The sequence below is a fragment of the Mya arenaria genome, chromosome 3 (assembly GCF_026914265.1).
Source record: "Mya arenaria isolate MELC-2E11 chromosome 3, ASM2691426v1".
Lineage (NCBI taxonomy): Eukaryota > Metazoa > Mollusca > Bivalvia > Myida > Myidae > Mya > Mya arenaria.
Genome location: NC_069124.1, coordinates 6,711,978 through 6,733,990, shown reverse-complemented (window position 1 = coordinate 6,733,990; position 22,013 = coordinate 6,711,978). Strand labels below are relative to the sequence as shown.

At 34.5% G+C, this 22,013-nt stretch overlaps 1 protein-coding gene across 4 annotated transcripts; it reads left to right on the top strand.

The window, feature by feature from the left end:
* Positions 1 to 1,852: 1,852 nt before the first annotated feature.
* On the top strand, positions 1,853 to 20,673 carry LOC128227917 (uncharacterized). 4 transcript variants are annotated; one of them, XM_052938855.1, is made up of 18 exons: positions 1,853 to 1,958; positions 6,469 to 6,564; positions 6,845 to 6,997; positions 7,508 to 7,744; positions 7,913 to 8,020; positions 8,792 to 9,872; positions 10,092 to 10,237; positions 10,476 to 10,617; positions 11,216 to 11,387; positions 12,196 to 12,269; positions 13,422 to 13,581; positions 14,287 to 14,385; positions 14,695 to 14,802; positions 14,982 to 15,155; positions 15,393 to 15,603; positions 16,268 to 16,525; positions 17,948 to 18,691; positions 18,901 to 20,673. In XM_052938855.1, exons 2-18 carry the CDS (start codon positions 6,528 to 6,530, stop codon positions 19,170 to 19,172), a joined length of 4,176 nt encoding a protein of 1,391 aa, XP_052794815.1. In that variant the 5' UTR covers positions 1,853 to 1,958; positions 6,469 to 6,527; the 3' UTR covers positions 19,173 to 20,673. The 4 variants fall into 4 exon arrangements, with proteins under 4 accessions (XP_052794815.1, XP_052794818.1, XP_052794817.1 ...); XM_052938858.1 differs by having other exon boundaries at positions 1,854 to 1,958; positions 8,804 to 9,872; XM_052938857.1 differs by lacking the exon at positions 1,853 to 1,958 and adding an exon at positions 2,033 to 2,080.
* Positions 20,674 to 22,013: the final 1,340 nt, after the last annotated feature.

The window sequence follows — 22,013 nt, the reverse complement described above, 5'->3', positions numbered from 1 at the left end:
ACCATGTGGTACGAAAAATGATTATTTTTCTGTTAACTCATTAAAAACTTATAAGATTGTTTTTTAATTAACCAGAGATATAATAAAACAACTTAAAATAAATGAACACAATATATCTTAGCATTGTTGTTTTTCAAAACCATCGCACTTAGCAGAAAAGCGTAAGGTATCCGTTAATTTGCATAATGGACGGAGTTAATATTACGTCATTGAGTTTGAGTGCTGCTAATTGACACGGTTACCGATCCGATTCCAGATCGATAATCACTTGTCACTTTGGGTGTTGATTGCTCTTGCGGGTTAAACAAACATTCAGATCATGCATTGGGGCTCCTTTCAGATGATACCGACTCTCACACCGAAATATCCCGGGTCAAAACTGGCGCATATTACAAATGTATGATGCGTCAATTTCGGGTCATTTACGATTTTTATGCATCAAAACCCGGGAGCTCGGGTCAATTGAAAGCCCTGCAGTTTATTGTCACAACCATTAATCTTTTTGCCATTGTTTTAACTTGTCAAACCGGAAACGTTTGTAACTATGCGACGAGTTCGGACACTACTAAATTATTTAAATTTTCGTTGTCATCACAGGCCAGAGATCGCTAAAAATCTGACTTTTTGAATTTTGGGGCATAAAAAAATGCGGTCGGCGGTCGGTGGGGTTACAGGAAACAGACATATTTTTTAGGTCTTATCATAATGCTTTTGTTTCAAGTTGGAAGCTGCTCTCTAAACCGCCCAATAATTATGTCATGAACAATTGTATGTGTTAAAGGAAAAACGAGCCACTTTTCATTAAAAGACATATCAAAGTATAATCTCTGAAATGTGTTTTATTGTTACATTTTTGCCATTGCACGTTAGTGGCAGAAATTTATCCGTTTTGCGGAATTTGTATTTCAATCAAGTATTTGTTCTACCGTAACATGAATTATATTTAGAATAACCAATGCCCACTTTTTATTCAACGCTATGTGATTGTTTCCCCTTTTATACACACGAGTCCTGCCTGGCTTGTGACACTTGGACAATACATGAATCAAACTCTTAACAAAAAACATTTACAAGCCACTTCTTTTGTCAATGTAGGAATTATAAACCACTTAAAGTGACACTCCTATTCAAAATCAATACATATACATGTACAACAATCATATATTTTGACTGATGAACCTTTCACTACATACTAAATATTGCATTTATGGAAAATATCAATTACTGATAACAAGTTTGTAACCGTGTATTTAATAGCAGAAAGCGCAAAAATGTTAAATGATTGGTGAATGCTAAAAGTTTTACTTGGGTCTACTATACTTTCATTAGGTAGAAATACCGTGTTTTGCTCATTTCTGTCAAAATAGACTTGGTATCCTTCATACGAACCATTGTTTTCGACATCTTTTTTGGAATATTTAAACAATATTATGAATTGTGTTAAATCTTATTTGGGAGTAAGATTGTATCTTTAACAAACATAGGTTGCTTAGGACGGAACACGCCATAGGTTGCAACTTTTAACGTGTAACCTATCCCGCAAAAAGTACACTGCTTATATGTACCAGGAGGTTTGGAATCTAAAATGGTGCATTCTGGTGCATTTTATCCAATAAAAATATTTAATGTTTACTTCGACATTTTAGGGGTAGGCTTGGAGTAGGAGGGGGATCACACCCATGTTCCTGGCCTACAACCGGCTAGAGACATATATAGTATCATGCGTATGTAATTTTAATTTGAAAATGGGCCAAGTCTGGGGATTTTATAGCTTCACCTGTTTTGCACTTTACCAAAACAATTTTTTGAAAATCTTGCATTAGCATTTTTTGAAAATTGATTGTGATATCTATAAATAGTTTTTTCTTGGAGTTGAAAAAAGAATACTTCCATATAGCCATTGGAAAACGAAAGTACCCTCGGCATAAATCGGAAAATCGGAAGTAGGGAAATACACAGTAAGTCGAATTCTTATATCATATATATGAGTTTTATTAGTTTATATCCATATCAATCATAATATCAAATTGAAATAAATATTAACTAACTCAATATAAACCTGGAATGCCTAACATATAAAGTATGTATGCATTTGTTACTTGTTCAGTTGGTTAAATTAGATATCGGACGGTAATTATATGACAGATCCATAAAATGAAAACAGATGTAGATATCTTAATTTCTGTAGTTTGGTACATTTTTTGACAAATAGAAAAAACATGGTTCCATTTATCTCGCTCATATCTCACGTTTTAAACTAGAGGTAGTAAGTACACTTACGCAGATGATAAATCCTGGACCAACAGGGGAAGCAATTCGTTTTTACTTATTTCGCTCATGCAGAAGATCATGTACGAAAATCTTGTTGTTTCCCTGCTATTTTCTTCGCGTCTTAACTAATCTTTGTTTGGCCATGAGTGAATAAAACCCACGAATAAGGATAGTTGATACATTCAATCGGAAGAACATCGGCTCTTTTGGCGTTTTCCATACTTCCTCGAGATTATGCGTACCCATGAAACATTGAGATGCAGTACTTTAGCACATCGGATAGGCATTTCCGGTGAATTCAGCCGTGCTGGAAATCTCCGTCTGGCATCCCCCCATGCCAGATGAGTCACGCGCTGTGACGTAATAATTTCAATTTCTTTTATAATTCACTTTATGTAATCATAATTTTGAGATTTAAATATATGAGCTCCATTAACATTAACTTTACTAAAATAAAATTTAAAAAACAAAATAACCTTTAAAAGACGTGATGTCGAAGGAACTTATTGACGTATGCAGTGAATACAAATTACTGCGCGTCATGACGTCAGTAAACATCATCGCAAGCGCTTTTTGGTGATATGTACAAAAATGCGCTTTTTTATGTATTTTGTTCACAAAAAAAATGTAATTTAATGTATGCTAGAATAAATATCTATCATGTGTGTCCGTTCCGTATAGAAAAATCCGAACCTCGGGCACGCTCCGAAGCTGGCAACGCAGGTGCCCTCTGGTCGGATTTTTCTATCCGGAACGGGAACACATGACAGATATTATTAATGAAGGCTTATAGATGATGTTCCATCCCAAAAACGTGAGTAGTTTGTTTCTTAATATCAGTTGCATTTTATAATATATTTACGCGTGTTATGTATGAAAATGTGTGACAAATGGAAGCATGGTCCGACTTTCCGAGTGTTTACGGAAATAGCCGACTGCTTCCAGACACGAAATTGAAAGTTTACACGACAAAAAAGACTATTTAAAATGTGTGAATATATGGAATTTTGCAAATAAAAGCTTCTTTGTAATACAATGAAACGTATATTTAGATCGTTTATAATATCATTTATGATTTATTTCTGTAACAGTATAATTTGTTGTTGAATCTGCACGAATTATATTGTCAATCATAAAAATGATAACAAATACGTAAGACTACAGTCTGTTTCAGAACATGATCTTCGTTCAATTATTTTTTATCATTTAGAACTATTGATTATTTTTTAGGTCTCCGATATCATAATTATGATATTATTTTTTACAACTAAAGTTACGTCATCAGATCTGTTTTTGGACAGCATTACCAAGCCTCCACCACCACGGCTAGCACCAAATGTGATTGTAATTCCTTAACAGACACAATCTGAAAAGCGGGCGGATGACAATCATTTTATTAGAGTTAAAGCTGTCAAAATGTCTATCTTTTATAATTATGCAATAATATTTTGTCATACATTATTTGATAAGGTGGTAATACTTTTTGGAGGGGGAGGGTGTAGTTCTTATATGTCCTCTAAATACTACATGACAAAAAGCAATATATTATTATCTTTAATTCATAATTATATCCTTCTTTATTAATTTTGTTCAAATTCTGATATATGCCAATATACGTCTGATCCATTAAATGTTTTTAGATGTTCTGATTTCAGACGTTGTGACGTCATTAACGAGCTCGCAGTAGTCCCCCCTCCCCGCCTATGCCCCAGTTGACTTTCCTGTAGTTCTGGTAAATCAATTTTAAATCATGCATTCAGTATTTCACCCCAATGGTCAATGTCAATAAGGTCAAGGTCAAACTGAAAGGTCAAGGTCACATTGAAAAGGTCATACAAAGTCCTGTGGATTTCCATAACTATCATGTCTCAGCTTTGTATATCTGACCAGTTGAATGTTCTTAGTGTTTATTATGCAAAAGTCATACTTGTACAGAAATACACAAGAATATATTTTGCCCATTCCAGTAGGTTTTGGTCTTGCCCTGTGACAGCACTTTATTGACAACAGTGTTAATTAAAATTAATAATTAAAGCTAAATTGTCTTTTTGACTTCCAAGTAATCTATGGTAAGGTTAAGCTCCCTGTTACTCACTACAGATTCAGGCATTTTATAGTATTTCCGTAAAGTTCTTAGCATTCAAAACATAAAATAAAATGCTTCTTGTTAATATATCTTCATAAATGATGATTCTTGATATTGGTTAGGTGCAATTTTTATTTAGAAAGTACACTATGTACACTTTGGTACTGTTTTAGTGTGTGTAACCACTTATATGAATTTTACGTTTTTTTAGATAGGGAAATGTTTTTCAAAAAAGTGCTCTTACTTCATGTTTAAAGAAATCATAAAAACAAATACATTTTAAGCTGGATCTCTCTCAATAAAAAGTGTTTGTATTCTAAAGCCTGAAATAGTATGAGAATGCACCAAATTGATTTATGAATTGAATACAAATAATCATTGGTTTATTTCTGGTTTTGATATCTCAATTCTGATTTCTTTGTTAACTTTCCTTTTGAAAGATATTTAACCATAAACTAATTTAGTGCAATATACGTGTGTTTAATGAAGTATGTACTGTTCTTGCTAAAATCACGGACACACTAAACTTTATCTCAGACAATCTAGCTGAACCAAAATATTTGAAGGGGATCCATGCCCGCTAGTCTTTTTGAATGCCGTCCAAGCTTATTTTTGTTGATGTTTGGCCTGGAAGGCACTTTTTAGTGACTGCAATGTCCACCAGCCCTCTAGAGCACGACCAAATGCTTTAAATCAGCCATGGTAGGCCCATGAAAACATACTTTTGTCAACCGTTCTTGGTTGTAAAGCGATAAAATGAGTTTAGTCAGAATCTGAGATTATAAAACATATTTCGCGAAACTGGGGCCTGTAGAAAGCGAGTTCCAAATTAGACACAATAGACAAAATATGTTGTAACTCATGTGAGTTAAGCATTTATGTTGAAATATAGCTATGCGCTTCTGATACTTGTTCTGAAAACAACCGATGATGTTCATTTGGCAAAACCTCAAGGTTATCTATGTTTAAAGTTGGTATTAATATTGGAATTGAATAAATTGTTTTTGTTTTTTGAAAAAAAATCAATACATTGTTTGATTATTTCATGAAATTCTAACATTTAGAAATTGATTTGGTCACTTGTCGAATTTACCAATATACACTTAATATGCATGATTAGTCATTAGTTGGCACCATAAAATAAATAACCACGGCCACCCTTATGTATATACTCTGATATATATTGTCCAGAAAGAGCAAGCTGGAGTAAAGGCTCATCAGGCTTAAGCACCAGCTGCAAAATGGCCATATGATATAGTGACATATATTGATGCTGCTTCCCATTTAGTAAAGCTGAAGTAAATGTGTGTGAATAGGTAGCATACGAGTTTTGTATTATGAGTTAATATATGTTTTAAGTTCATAAATATTTCAACATGTGCTATTTATTTAAACTATTATAATGAGTTATTAAAGAATATAATTATATCTATAGTGTGCTGTGTAATTATATACTTACAATTTAATATCAATTATTATGAATATCATATATTCTTGCATTTTTAATTATATGACATTTTATGAATTACAAATAAAAGTCAGTTCTATATTTGTGTTATTTTATGACATTTAAGAACAACTTTCTCAAAATCCGACACGTAACTTTTTAGCACAGTATTAGCGGTTGGGAAAGTGGGAACACACCTTAAAGTATCAACAGGAAAATGCTCGGGGTTAATTGGTAATCCAAATGCATGTTACTGTTAGCCATTGCTTTGTTAAGTCATATATTTGAAGCAATGTTCTGTTGATTGCAATTTATCGTTAAAGATGTTGAAGTAAATAATGAATAAGTAACAAAATGGTGTTTATGTAAATGCATTTATGTTGTCAATTATTTGTTTGTATTGAATTCTTTATTGATGGAATAAGTATTCGCAGAATTCAGTTACCATCTTTATCAGCTTGAACATTTCATGTTCATCAGTTTTTGTGATGTTCATCGATTTACCATCAATGATAAATCTTTACTATGTCTATCTAAAATATTAACATTAAGAGTTCATTGCATTCTAGCTCACTTACTTTATAAAAAAATGATAGAAAAACATTATTTTTAACGAAACAATTTAAAATTTACATTCCAATTACATTCCAATTATTGGTTTCAGTTTCGTTGGTACATAGGTTTCCAGATGTGTCTCCATATGCCCTGAGGGATTATCTACAAATGTCAGCCTCATTGACAAAAGTGCCTAGTCCTTACGGTTTGTCAATACATTTTATTTATTATCAACAGTTTCATCATTCTAATTCGTCTTATGTATTCATTTATAATTTTGTTTTAAAATATAAGCTTATCACAATGCATGCACTATCTATGTTTTTGATAGAGATTGCTTTTAAACAATTATATTTTATGATAGGTAATATATGTTAAATGGGGATTGAACTAGACAATGAGTATAATAAATAATAGGAAAATTAAACATACAAACCTTAAGGGAGAAAGTCAAGGTAAACCTTACTCTACAAACACTGTTTCAGTCTTCCTGCAGAATATTCCATTTGACACTGGAGACGACAACATCAAGAACTATGTAGAGGTGATATGTGGTCTGGACGTGACGTCATTACACCGGCAACGAAACTGTCCATCCGTAGCCGTGGTGCAGTTTGAAACAAATATCACAGATCAAGGTTTGCAACGCTTCTGAGGTTTCAACAATTGATAAAGTGTAAGGTTTGGATCACATATTGTACGGTATCTATCCGGGCTCCTTCAGGAATGATTGTGGTGATGTCGTAGCCATATTGCTAAGAATTTATCGAACTGTACCTCTATTGGATTTTGTGCAACATAGAAAAACTGGTAAGCTTGTGACTATGAGATATGTTATGATGAAGAATGATGCGTAATTCTTATTTACCAATTATACGTGTAAACGTGTACGTTCTTGTAATAGGTGTATTACTATGTATAAGTAGCTAGTGAAATACAACTGAGTAAACGTTTGTGTTTGCTCAAAACTACATACAACGATATTCTACTCATTTTGAACATGTCATTACCGCTGTCAATAGATTACTGATCATTTAACAACACTCGATAACAAAAGAAACACAAAACCACGTGCATTTTTATATAGATCCTGAATTATGAAAATGTTGATAAAAAGCTAAATATTTTCCTGTGAACTTTGGTTTTAGATATAATCGCTTGGGAAAAGCGCCTAGAGGAAAAACGACTGTGTGAAAATCGGGTTACGATTCAAGCTTTGGGACAGCCAAACGGAGTGATTGTGTATAATGTTCCGCATGATGTTACAGACGAGCTTTTAGAATTGTACTTCGAGAACAAACGATCTGGGGGACTTGATGGCTGTGTTATTGATGTTGTAAACAAAGCGAAAGGAATTTACGTTGTTAAGATCAATATTCAATCGGGTCAGTGCTTTTATTGAACCTTTTAGTTTTCGTCCCAATCGTAAAAAAAGCTTTATTTTTTAATTGTTTCATGCCCTGGACGCATTAATTAAAGACCGAATTAAGGATTTAGATGTCGACTCGTATAAAATGTCATCGATGTACGTAATTTTGATGTATTAATTTCAGCTATTAAATCTATATTGTCAAATGGTGGCCATAATATTAAAGGGGTGAAAGTTACAGTTGAGCCGTGGTTTGAAACGTTGAATCGCCAATTACTCAGAACTGAGAATGGTAAGATTTAGAATCGTTTACGAAGCTTTTTAATAAATTATGGTTGTGTTTCCTTACTTCATATACTGATTGCTTTTCCAAATGGTATTTGTTACATTACATTTAAAATTGTAACAGTGAGAATTATTATCAACCCCTTTTATAGTAGCAAATGTATATTGCTTTATGTGGGTCGGCTTGTATACCAGTTTTTAACCGATTAATGCTGGGAAAGCTCTTGAACATAAGGTTCTCAAAAATAAAGTCACAGTAAACCTCAAGTTTAACAAGCTTGTCCATAAATGTAAAGAGAACGCTTTGACCTACTGTTCCAAACTTGGTGGGGAGCTTGACCATGTATCAACACTAAAAGAAAACTTTATTAAACAGTGGTAGTCAACTTTGTAATCAAGTATTTAAAAACAAAAGATTAATAACTAAAATATTTGAAAAGTCCATAAAACTGACCATCGTCGTGTTATTATAAATGCATTGACTACCATTTCAATTGACCTTTGAGCAAACCTTAAATATGGAAGGGGTAATTGTCAAAACCATACTCCACAGACATTTAATGCAAAATGACTCATTGGCTGCCATTAGGGCTGGGGGAATGCATGTTATTCAAACATCTCTCGTTTTTAGCAGACTACCCAACGTTGCCCCCGCTTATACAGAAGAGACCAACGAGCTTAAGTAAACCATCTAGTTTTAGTGGCACAAGCCAATCGCCTATGAAAGACAAGATAAGTTTCTTTCAAAAGGCAGCTCTTGTAATTAATCCTGTATCAGATCGTGTTGCAGTGAAACAAGTGATTTCAACTCCGCCGTGTCGAGAAACGGATCCTGTTTCAGATCGTGTTACAAGGAAACCAGTGATTTCAACTCCGCCGTGTCGAGAAACGGATATACCTGTGCGGGTTCATCCATTCATGTTTGGCAGTCGAGAGTCAAGAAACGTCGATCGGGTTCTTCCGATGAAGCATTCGCAGTCATACGAAGGGAATCAGATCTTTACCGACACTGATATCGGACAGGAAAGACACATCAATACGTTCAAACCGACATCAAGTGACCCAGAAAGTCGCAGGGGCAATGAGAACCTCGGACGAGTTAAAGCAAGTTCAAGAGGCCGACAGTTTAGCCAAGAACAACAACGTGAAAGAAGAGATTTATGGGGTCAGAAGAAATACTGTCGTTCTGAAATATCGCTTCCTCCGCATAAAATCAAATTACTTATAATCAATCGTTTCGGGTATAAAATGAACAGTGAAACTGTCAATTGTTCCATGACAGAAAAGGCAGGAAAAGTAACACTCTGCGCTACTTCAGATGAAGAGCTAAAATCCGTAGAAATAAAACTGTATGAATGTCTCAGTCGAGTTAGTTGCAAAGAAAAGATCATTCAAGCAGAATTAGCGCAGTTTTTAAACACGGTCGAATGCGAAGTTGAAATGAACAATAAGCTTCGGAGTGCAAAGATACCAGCTGCATTTGAAATACAGACGGACATTAACGTAAATAAGATAGTCATGCATGCCTTTATTGCAAATCAACTAGAAATAGGGCTTGATTTTATTGATGACTGCGTAAAAGTTAAAGAACTTGCATTACCGAAAGGCATTAAAAAGAATGTTCTCCAAATGACTGTCACTGAATTAACTCCTGTAAACGACACAACCAAAGTTTATCTAACTTCGTCCAATATCTTCGTTTGCAGTTTCTGTGAAAAACAAGCAGAACATTTAGCAAAGACACTATTAAAGGAAATCAAGAACATTGAACCGAAAAAAGTCGGCCGTGTGGAACTTTCAAGAGCAAAGGCAAGGTGCTTCAAAAAATGTTATTTGCAAAATATAGAGGCTGCATTTAGGTAAGTGAAGCATGTACTCTTATATTTTTAAGTAAGCCATTGACGAATAACTGTGAAATTAATAACACATTATCCGCGCAATATTTATTATCACATGAAGAACATTTAGATTACAGTCAGAAGAGAAATCGTCATCATTAGTTCTCTTTAAAGATATATTGCCAATGTCATTGAAAATAAGATATCTCAATATTATATATTATATTTTTGGAAGAGTAGTATTAGGTGGACAGAAGAAGGGCATGGTACAGATTATAAGCTTGTAGTGCATATTGAGGGAGAAGATGATGACTTGAAATTTGTCAAATCAATGATCAATAAAATCGGGAGCGAAATATTTAATTTCAAGAGAGTTTGCACAGACGGTAAGTTTTTTCGCAATGTTTTCGTACAGACAAAGTGTGAGAACTGTATGATTGTGTCTGTTAGAAAGGAATATTGCAGTGAAATTATTTAAATAGAATTAAAGAGGTGCTTTTAGTTTTCATACATTGCACTCTACACTTTCATTTTAACATACGGGTATAAAAGTTAACGATGTTCATATAACGAACTCATGCATGGACTGTGAACCAGTTAACGTAATGTTGAAAACTGTTTCAGATGCCGACAATTGGCTGTTGATGGCGGGTCTTAATGGACGATCGGGTCACGATTTTCTTAAAAGTTGTGAAGAAAGATTCAACTGTTGGCTCGATGTCTCGAAAGACGGGGATGTAATCCCGCCTACAAAAGGTCGATCAAGGTTTGTGTCGAGGTTTCAGGACAAAACCCTTAAGAGTATTACTATTAGGTTATATGAAAAGGCTACTTAACTTCTGATGTATCCGTTTCCGTTATATGATAAGTCTACTAAACCTCTGGTGTATGCGTTCCTGTAATACACGAAGTCAAATTAACCTCTATCGCATGCGTAACCGTAAAACCAGAAGTATATTTAACTTCAAGTGCATGCATTACCTAAGAATCATCTAGAAAACATTTATATATTTGTGTTTGAAGTAAAAAATTGTTATGATATATATGTCTGTGAATTGCATCACTGTGCACATTTAAGAATTTCTATAATCGGTTTGTCGTTTAAACTGGCAAACATTTACGTCGAAATGAATTCGCAAAGGACCGTCCTGACTTCATGCCTTGCTTCTTGATTAATTTGATCAACTAAGAATATTGCTAGACCCACAAATAAATGTTACAATGTTAATTTTTAATGACAGGACATAATTCATTTATTACATGTATAGTAAACAGTCATCAATATATTTACCTGAATAAGGTATGGGCAATTTTATAAATGTTCTAGAAAAAATACTCCCAAAGCTCGACTTTTTCATTGACAGGTTGTCAGTAGATTCCGAGGTTGTTCTCTCGTCGCATCAAAGTAGTTCCAGCGATTCTGGGTGCATAGACGATCATTCCGAGAATCTGCAAGAAATTGAACAATTGTCCGCTGCTTGTGCAAGACCAGGGATCGGCATAAAAAACATGACTAGACTCCAACCCCCGAATATGGTAGTTATCTTTCGTTATATTAAAAGTTAGAATTATCCCCCCTCCCTCTCGAATAGTTGTAGTATATTGCTTTGCACATGTCGATCCGTCGGTTGGTAGACCAAAACCCCGCCCGGTTAATTACTCTTTGAGTCTTGGAGATCTTTAACACAAACAGCTGATTGAGTGATGACAAGAATATTCTTGGTCCCTCGGTCGCCAAAGTTTGCAGGTAGGTAAGTCATGAGTAGCAAATGATCCTCTTGATTTTGAGTAAAGTAAATCAACGGTCATAGTCACGGTGATCTTGGACACAAGACGCTCGTCCAATAGATAGCTACAGTAAACATGGAACTCAAACTTGACAGGTTGGTCATGACCAGCATTGCCCCTCTTTATTAATAGTTAAAGCTCATAGACGTGGCTCAAAAGCTTGTCGGATATGTTACTAGAATATGCTTGGTCTAAGGGTCCTAAAACTTGACTAGGTGGTTGGTCATGAACAGAAGATGACCCCATGACGGTCATTAATCCTATATGAATGTTGGTAAGAATTACCTCACAGACACTTAATTTGGAATCATAGATTGGTTACCATGAGGGGGATGGATGTTTAAAGACATATAAAGTGCTCTAATAATGGCTGTCTGTCTAACATGGCTCAATTAGTAGAAGTTGTCACGTTACATTGACAGCTCTTGATTTTTTTCATAGGACGAATGAATTGATTCTAAACCACGTTAATCACTGTTTGCTGTGTATTTGAAATCGTAAAACTTTTGTTTCATGTATTGCACTTTTATTCTAGCTTTAAATGCCTTTGTTCCAGTCTGAAGAAGTCGCATTGCAAGCAGCTTTGCAGCTGTCTCTCGAGGCCTCGGGTGAATTACTTCCGGGAGATGGGTAACTACAATACGACCAATTTGAAAACCTGTGATTAAACATGTTTATGTTGCCTGGGTAAAGAGAAAGTATTGTCAGGCGTTGCAAGCGTTGTCGTCGAAAGCAAACCGGCCGTGTCGGCTTTCGTTATGTCACACTTTCATTTCCAGTCTCAAAATTTTGCTTTTGTTTTTCAATCTTTTCTAAACATGGCTACAACTTATTGGCGTCATATCTCGACTTAGCTCGGTCAACAATTCTACTTCGATATTAGTTCTTGTCTAATGAGTAATTGTCCTTCATTTGTCAAGATTTTCAATTTGCTAATTTTGATTTTTTACTTAATTTCAAAGTGAGTAGGCGTACTTGCTAGATTGTGTTTGATGAACGGCCATGTCGCAGTATGAACTATTAGTCTTGGTCCTTAATATTTTCATTTTTTTAACTTTTCTTCTTCACTACAATGCGTTAAAATATTTAAGGACGTTTTTAAACAAGTTTTACTAACAGCAAAATCACACTTCTCAGCCTGGAATTTTGGCTCTTATAGCGGTACAAGTTTAACAAACATGTATCCAATTAACTGTGGCTACTCTATCATACACAGTTTTTCTTCTACATCCTTAGCAAATGGAATAACAATGGTTATGGGGATAATAGCTCAATTTTTGTTTTTTATTAACCAGATGATCGCGTTATTTATTCCAGAGTTTCGGCAAATGAAATAAAATCACGAAATTCACTTTGTTTATTTTCGTAAGCAACGCCACACCGTCAGAACCGTAATTCGATTACATTCCTTAACCAAGCAATGGTTGGTTTGCGCAAATGAACTAGAAAAATGCATAACAGCTAAAAACATTTTTTTCCTTTATACATGCTTTTCTCAAATATGCGAAAAAAGGATTCAATCATTCACTTAAAGTAATTTACTTTTACATTTTGAGCCCTTGTAAGAAAGAGTTGCATTTGTTAAAACACGTCAAAAATTATCTCAAAATATTGTTCGACAATGATGGGCGCTCCCGAATCGCTGAATTCTAGTTAAATATGAGATTTTTTTTTAAATCTGTACACATTGCACATCAACAAAGATTTTATCTTGTATTTAGATCATTCTCGGGTCAACAGTTGGTTTGCTGTCGTTATTAAACTATATTTTATACTGATTAGGTTATACGGATCCAATGCCCTAGAAGATTTAACACAGTTCGACATTGGACCAAGAAACCTGCAGCAAAGTTTTCAAACATCAGCGACCGTTCGACCTTACAGTGTCAACTTGTCAGGCGTAAAAGTAGTTATCAAAAAAGGTGAAATCGTTAAGGAAAATGTAAGTACATATTTCTGGTTGGATAAACGTATATACTCTGAAAGAAACTGACAAGGAATAAGCATTCTACAGTATCGAATATATATTATATATAAATAATTTTATTCTTTGTTGTTCATTAAAAACGGAATATCAAAACACGAGTGTGACCAATATGGCAGGTAGTACTTTTATTACATGTATATTCTGGATCATCGTCGGAAACCACGGTATATCAATCCCTTAACTCAACATTAAAACAGTGATGAAATTAACTAAATCTCGATCAAATGCATATAAATGAGATAGGGGAAAACATTCTTCTATAATTAAATAAGAAGAATAAGAATTGGGTCATACAGGGATTTTGTTATTAAAAACCAACAAGAACACACTGTTACTTCTTTAGCCTATGTTATTCATTAGTCACCAATGAAACTACCTCGTTAAGTAATATTCCTGGCAAAATATACCACACTACTCAAAAAGGCAGAGCTTACTTATGTATCTTGGTATCCAGTGATTATTCTGGATCAAAATATTAGACCGAGCACGGGTAATCTATGTTTAAGACTGTACTTGTTAATCCAATAGTATAATTGAATTAATTGGGTTAAGCGTTATTTTATCATTTATCACTATATCTACGATCCCAAAGGATGGCTTAAATTTATTGCAATCTTCATATTTCTGGTGCATGTAGTAACTTATTTACTCTGTCCACAGGCTGATGTGCTAGTCAACATTCTGTCCCCAGGTATGCAACTCGCAGAGAGTATTGTGTCCAAAGCTTTCCTAAACGCATGCGGACAATCGCTGCTACTAGTATGTTTGTTTGTAGTGTTTGATTTGTAGTTTTGAAATTATGAATCCAGTGACCTTAATATGGTGAAATGTTTTGGTTTTTCAAGGCCAAGGTAGCTGTAACTAGATATGATAATACGATTTTTGCTAAATAGTTTTAGTAAAGGGTGACCTTTTGCGCCATGATAACTCTAAGAAATTAAGATGATGAGGATAAAGAGTATTCGATAAAAGCTGATTCACCCAATATATCTCGTGGCGCATGTTTAAAACCTTGTCCTGTATTTTTTCTACTTAATCATTTTTACCTATTTTCTTTGTTTTAAAAAGGAATTCAGTTCAGCAACGAAGACATCAGTGATAACTACATCAGGCTGTGGCCTCGCTTGTAAAACTATTTTACATGTGGGTCTAAAGAAAGGAAACGGTGGTGAAAATGTAACTGATTTAATATTTCGTAACTTATAATAAGCTAATACTATTGTTTTGATGTTCAATTATTAATCGGATTTTCAATGAATTAACGGAAAGCAAGATAAATCATTTTTGTCGTGATTTTCAATTATCCTAGTTCTTCGTTTAGAAACGTTATTATATCATGTGTATTGTATTGACAGTGTGTTTCCGAGGTTATGCAGCTGATTTTGGACTCAAGTGAACATTTACAATACCAATCGCTTGCTATGCCACCACTTGGCGTCGGTCGGTTATACAACTATCCAATGCAATCTATTGCTTCACAGATGTTTCAAGTTATGAGTGACCATTTTCAACAAGGAACCACGCTAAAGGTGATTTAAACGAACATGAGGCTAATTGCAGAATATTTTGAACATTTTTTTGCGCAATTCATATAATTTAAATAAAATAAAGTCAATGGGTTTTTTTGTCGATATTTAACATAATTAACGTTTGAAATACTTCAGCTTGTATGCATTTTTTGTAACTTAATGTCAGTTAAACACCTTCATTCATTAAAAAGAATGTGTAACGGAATTTGTCAACTGTTTTATTTCATTTAATTCTAGAATGTCATCGTTATGGCATACGACAAAAGTACATTTGATGAATTGATAGTCGCCCTTGTGCAAATACAGTCATCGGCACCAAGTTCTAGAAGACATATCAGTAGTCCAACCATTTCGACGCCACAGCCGAGTAAACCTATTCTAAAATCTAGGCAACCTACAGTTACAAATGATCAGAAGGAACGTACGCGTGCAAGATCTCACGAGTCAGGTTGGTTAATGTACACGTATAAGTTCCTCTATTGAATTTTATTTCAAACGGTTCAGCAAGTTAACAAAAATATCAGTTTAACAGTACCTAAGTCAGTTCCAGATTTAACACTTTATAATTCGGGTTTTCATAAAAAAAGAAATGGTAAATGCTTTGAAGATGTACTATTTTAATTGTATTATTTAAACAATAATTAAAAAATCAATTTAAGTCATCTTAAACTAGAAAGAGCCCTTAACAGACACATAATTAAAGTTTCGCGCTCATGATAGCCTAATGGTGCAGGTTACAAAGTTGCATATAACCTACGTTAACAATTTCGTATTAAAGACTGCAAATAACATCCCAGTTTCCATCAAAAGTGATATTTAATGTTGTTGTATTTTTGTGTAACTTATTTGCTTGTATGTTCTATACAGTCATTCGACACGATACACTTGTCAAAGGTCGTGGCATAGCAAAAAAAAACTATTCTATTATTTTGTGTTGTTATCATATTTGATGGTTTCCAGATTTATTCAAAGAGGAAATGTACAACAACCGTTGCAAAGCTGTTTCTTTTGACAAACGAGAACAATATAATTTCATCATAGTACCAACTGCGAGCAAATAATAGCCTACTTTATTATATCCCTATTTTATATACACTTTACTTGAATTTTAGAACGGCGCAGAAGGCAATACTCGATAAAGCCGACGAAACCAAAAAGGATCCCAGACTATAGCAAGACAGATAGAATCACCATCACGGTGTTTGCGGAAAGTAAGGACGAATGTATAAAGGCTATTCAACAAATCAGTAAAACCATGAGGGCTGAACTTCTGTTTGAAGAGAAATTTGACACGGTGGAACACATATCGAAAGAGACGAAGGATTCCATCGTGAAGATAATCAGCAAGTACAGCATCCGGTCTATCAAAGGTAGTATAATTGCAAAATTTAAAATTAACACCAAAAAACAGTAGTATAATGTTTTAAGCCATAATTCAAGATCACTGCTGTAAGCAGTTATCAAAATATGCTAAACGCAAGTTTAAATATATGAACAAGTTTCTGTTGATATACATATAGGTTCAAGCTATTTTATGCCCCCTCCCCTTTGGGGAAGAGGAGCTAATCTGCTTTGTACATGTCGGTCGGTATGTCGGTCGGTTGGTAGACCAAAGCTTGTCCCAGTGATAACCAAACAATGCCTGGACCTTTGGTCCTATAACCTGACTTGGAAGTTGGGCGTGACCAGTCAATGACCCCTTTTGATTTTGAGGTCATCGACTCAAATGACAAGGTCACTGATACCTTTGAACTTGCCCTCGTAATAACTCAACAGTGCCTTGACCTACCAAAACTTGACATGAAGACGTGATATTGATTTTGAGATCATCGGCTCAAAGATCGAGGTCACTGATACATTGAAGCTTTCACTATTGATAACTCAACAATGCCTCGACCTCCTCGAACTTCACATGGAGACGTGACCGGACCAGTAGATGAACCCTAGTTATTTTGAGGTAATCTTATCAAAGCTCAAGGTCACAGTGGTATTGAACGCAAAAAGCTCGTCCGAGCGATAACTTGACTATGCACATACTTATTGTCTTCAAACTCGACATGAAGGTTGAGCGTGAACATTAGATGACCCTCTTTATTTTGCGGTAATCAGGTCAAAGTCACAGTGAACTTAAATGCGAAAACCTTGTCAGGGTGATAACAGATCAATGCTCTCACACAAGACTCTCAAATTTAGCATGAATGTTGTGAGTGTGACCAGTAGATGACCCTTATTGATCTTGAGGTCATCAGGTCAAAGACATAGTGACTCTGAATGCGAAAAGCTTTTCCAAAAGATAATTAAACAATGCATAGACCTCAACTTAACATGGTTGTTGGATGTGACCAGTCGATGAACCCTACTGATTTTGGATCATTTGATACACATGTCAAGGTCATGTGACATTTTCCGCAAAAATCTTATTCGAATGCTAACTTTACAATGCCTACACTGGCCGAGCTCGAGCTTGGCGTAGGGGTTGGGTGTGACCAGAAGATTTCCCCTATTTATGTTGGGCGCTATTATGTCTAAAGGTTAAGGTATAATAATCTTGACCGTGAATATATATTCCGAGTAGTAACCTCACAACGCCTGCACCGACGGTCCTCAATTTAAATTGGAGATTGGGCGAGGCCACTAGCTGATACCTTTTTCATTTGAAGTCATCAGGTCAAATCATTTGGCATTTCGGTTTATGCATATGTAATTCAATTGTCCAAGTATCCCTGATAACATTGCGATAAATAGGACATATTCATTGACAAACATCTCTTGTTTACATTTTTGTTTTCTAGGCAACAAACACTACATCCTTAAAGGGAAAAGGCAACATGTTTCTGAGGCTCTCAAAGAAGTACTGAAACTGTTAATAAATGATCCCGAAAAGTCAAAAAAACGCCCGCTTCGAAAAGATATGAAAAGAGGCACTGTTGAATTTGCAGAGTCCATGGCACACGAGGAAGTTAACATACCAATTTACTGGAAACTGTACAAAGGCAACACACCTTTTTCGGAAATTTTAAGCATTTTTAGTGCAACCGGAAAAGACTACAATAAGATTGCAATCGATGCACATGACCCGACATATAGTAGAATTGTGAAAATGGTCAATAAAACGTTTGATTCAACAAAGATTGGGCATGGTCAAGACGCCAAAGGACTAGAACGCTTAAGTTACAGCAAGCTGTGGATAACCAACATACAAAGAATAGAAAATCCTCAGCTTTTTCGCAAGTATGTTCATAAAAGGCAGGAAATATTTCTTAACTTGTTGAATGAGAAGCGTGGTTGCTGGCCGACCGTAGGACAACTACCAAGGAGTTCCGGTGAAATAACGACGCGCAGTTACCTATCACAAACAATGGAAAAAGAACCATATTCCGAGATAAACGAAGTGTATTTGTTTCACGGAACAAAACCAGACACGATACAAACCATTTGCATCACCGGCCTAGATCCTCGTCTTGGCAGTGGAAAAGCCATGTTCGGTTCGGGAATATACGGTGCCGAAAAGTCCTCAAAAGCAGATCAATACACTGGTACGAAATATCTAGCATATTATTGCCTTATTTAAATATGCATCAAGTTTAATTTGCATTTGCTTTGAATGAAAGTTCCAAATTAAAACTAATTTAGGGCTTCTGTGGTTGTCTCTGTTGTTTCCATTGTTTTATTAAAACAAGGAATCGACTCTCTGTAGGAGTATACTTTTTGGTGAACATCTGAGCATGATTGTTGTTGTTTTCAGATGATATATCGACTCGGACAGGTGGAGCCGGAAACGAAAAGAAAATGTTTTTGATGCGGGTAATTCTTGGAAAAAGTTATCTATGCACTGATCCAAACCCGCACAAGTACAAACGGCCTCCGTGCACCCAGTGCTACAAAGATGACTGCAAGATCCATGACTCAAATTTTCATTCCGTTGTGGGTGACAACAATAAATTATTCCGGGAATTCGTGGTGTATGAAGGTGTGCAGTGCTATCCTGAATATCTGATCACGTATGAACGCAGATAAACATTCGCGGTCGGTTTCTTGTGATCAATTGACATTTGTAATTCAGATGGAAATAATTTGTAAATATTTTCATGAGTTTTTCACATGTGACTTAAAATTATGTATTAAGTAGTTCATGTTTTCATGTTTTGATGTCTTTTATCACTGATAAAACAAAATCCACCTGTCATTATGTCTGTAAACATAAGTATTTCACTTATAACTGGATATTTTTTCATGATTTTATAACGGCATGTTTGAAGCTGTTTTTCTGGAAACCGAAGATCCGTTTGACCCAAAATATCAGACTGTGTCAATATTTGATCAATTGAACGAAGCATGAAATATAATAGTAAGTCCAGCTCGGATAAGAACAAATGTAATTTTGCAATATATATAGAGTTGGGATCCCTTATCATAGAAGTACTTGGGGTTTACCTATACGTTTTTTATTGTTTGTTTTATTGATATGTTTCCTCAAGTTAATGCATACTTTGATAAGATTTACCTTTTTGATTTTGGCGTCTGCCCAGTGCCACTAAACCGGGTTTATGTTTTAACTTTTTGCTACTGAGCTTGTTTCTGTAGCTTTTTGCATAAATATTGTTTATTATATTCAACACTATCTTGCAGATGGTGTTCGTGTTATACAACATAGTTGACAAAGTATGTTATGAAGAAAGCATTTCTTTTTTTTAAAAAAAATATATGTTTCATTTTGTTTAAAACCAAGCTTAGACTACGATTTTTTTTTATTTAAATCGTTTTTACAACGTTCGATCATTCTGTAGGTAACTACAGCCGTACACAATTTTTACAATAACTGATCCAAATTGCAATGTGTGTGAAATAAAACATGTTGTACTCTGGAAAAACTTCAGCATTGTGCTGTCGATGTTCCGGAATAAAGATGTGAAACTATGATGATTTGACCATGTTGCCAAACACCTAAGATAGTCAAAAACTATTGATAAAATGCAGATACGGGAAATCTTTACTGAAACATTAACGTGCTTGTATATAACAAGTATACGTGCCTTAAGTATTTGAACTGTTTTTCCTTTACTTTCTTCTACAAACGGCATATGCACATTTCAATAACGTTACACGTAACCATGGTTGTCAGGCATTAGGATTATTATTGCTGTTGTATTTGTTTTAATGTCACGACATACCAATATTTATTATGTCAAAATATAAACAAGAATTGAGTCAACAAAAAAATAAAGAGGTATAAAACATATATGTACCCGTAGGAAGAAGAAAGGTAAATAAGATAATAAAACTACACATGTATGTTTCATTCACGCGGTTTAAGTTTATGTATCATTTATAGTTGTTCTACTTACCGACTATATGTTTGTTAAACAAAGTCCATTTAACATTTTATTTTATATTTGTATTTGTATGTTTAGTTTATCATTTGTCATGTTTGTTTGAATAAAGAATCTCTCTCTTTCCATTTTAAATCACTCTTGGGTGATCGTATACGATTTCTGTTTGAATAAACTATAAGAAGCAAGTCACCAAGTATTCAAACTCCTTAACTCGTTGTCAATGGTATTAGTTATATTTTCATTAAACGAGCCGCCTGAATAAATGCTACGTCGGCTCGTTGATTATTGAGTCATTGAACAAATCTATCTCTTTTATTTCTATCTCTTAATCCTTGGACACGTAAAATATTATTTTACTTTGTGTCCTTTTTTTGTATTGTTGTAGTATTAAAATCAATGATCGATGAAAAATGATGCAAATCATTTCGTCATTACTTATCTGACGTGTTAATAAGTACTTTGATAGATTTCTAAACCATATACATGTACTTGGTTAGGACCTATAGAGTAGCATTAATACAAAAAAGCGAAGGTGAGAATTGCTTAAGGGACCATTCTATTAAATCCTAGTATACAGTGGAAAAATAAACTTCGAATGAAGTAAACTAAGTGTATAAAGAATTGTGTATCTAGAGTTATATCAAACGATTCACAAATGGCGCTTCAACAGCAGCAAGATAGACAAATTTGATATAAACATTACATTAGAGTATCGTTATGTATCTAGATTTCTATCAAAAGTTAAACAAATTGGTCTAACAATATGATAGACGCAACAATTAAAACATGTATAATAGTTGTTAGTACAAAACAAATTTTGATATGTATGAATTGCAATACTGAATATAAATAGCAATATACTTTGCATGCTGTCCTAAAGTTGTCTACGCCTAATGTCAAGTTTGGTGTCAGAAAACACAGTCGGATGAATTTGGTTCAATATATTACTTGACCAACAATCGGTACAGATATTGGAAAAACGAAACGGCAAACAAGCTATATATGTTTGTCGGACTTAAACATTGATACAGTTTTATGAAAAAAATAGTTCCTACTGTGTATATAGAAACTATTGTTAATAAACAATTATAGCCAAATTAACGCAAATGCCTTTTACATCTATAAAAAGATGAACACAAACTGGGTGCATTACTTAACATTGCGCGTTTAATTTAATTGATTTACTTTATGATGTTTAAGTCTGAATGTCTTCCTCGTACATGTTTTCTGTATACAGCGAGAGTGTATGTACTGTGCAGTGTTTTAATGACATCATTGTTTCATACTCTTTTTAAAATTTACATATATGTATATATGCTTTTCACTGCATATTACTTTACATGGGGTCTTTAATATTATCTGTGGCTGTTTTTATACGCAAAGAGACAACTGCACAACACATAAATTGTTGTACATGATGAACATCACATTTGTTAAAAACAATGTTTTAATAATCTAGTCTTTTCCTCTGGGTATTCTTACTGCCTGGTCGTGGATTCCCTCCGTTGGAGTGGGAGGAGAACGT

Bases quoted from the DNA above. Each gene is read 5' to 3' on its own strand.
- LOC128227917 (XM_052938855.1), top strand. From the start codon at position 6,528: ATGTCAGCCTCATTGACAAAAGTGCCTAGTCCTTACG. The intron at 11,388-12,195 runs GTAGTTATCTTT...CCTTTGTTCCAG, and splicing joins GACTCCAACCCCCGAATATG to TCTGAAGAAGTCGCATTGCA. The intron at 16,526-17,947 runs GTAGTATAATTG...TTTGTTTTCTAG, and splicing joins CAGCATCCGGTCTATCAAAG to GCAACAAACACTACATCCTT.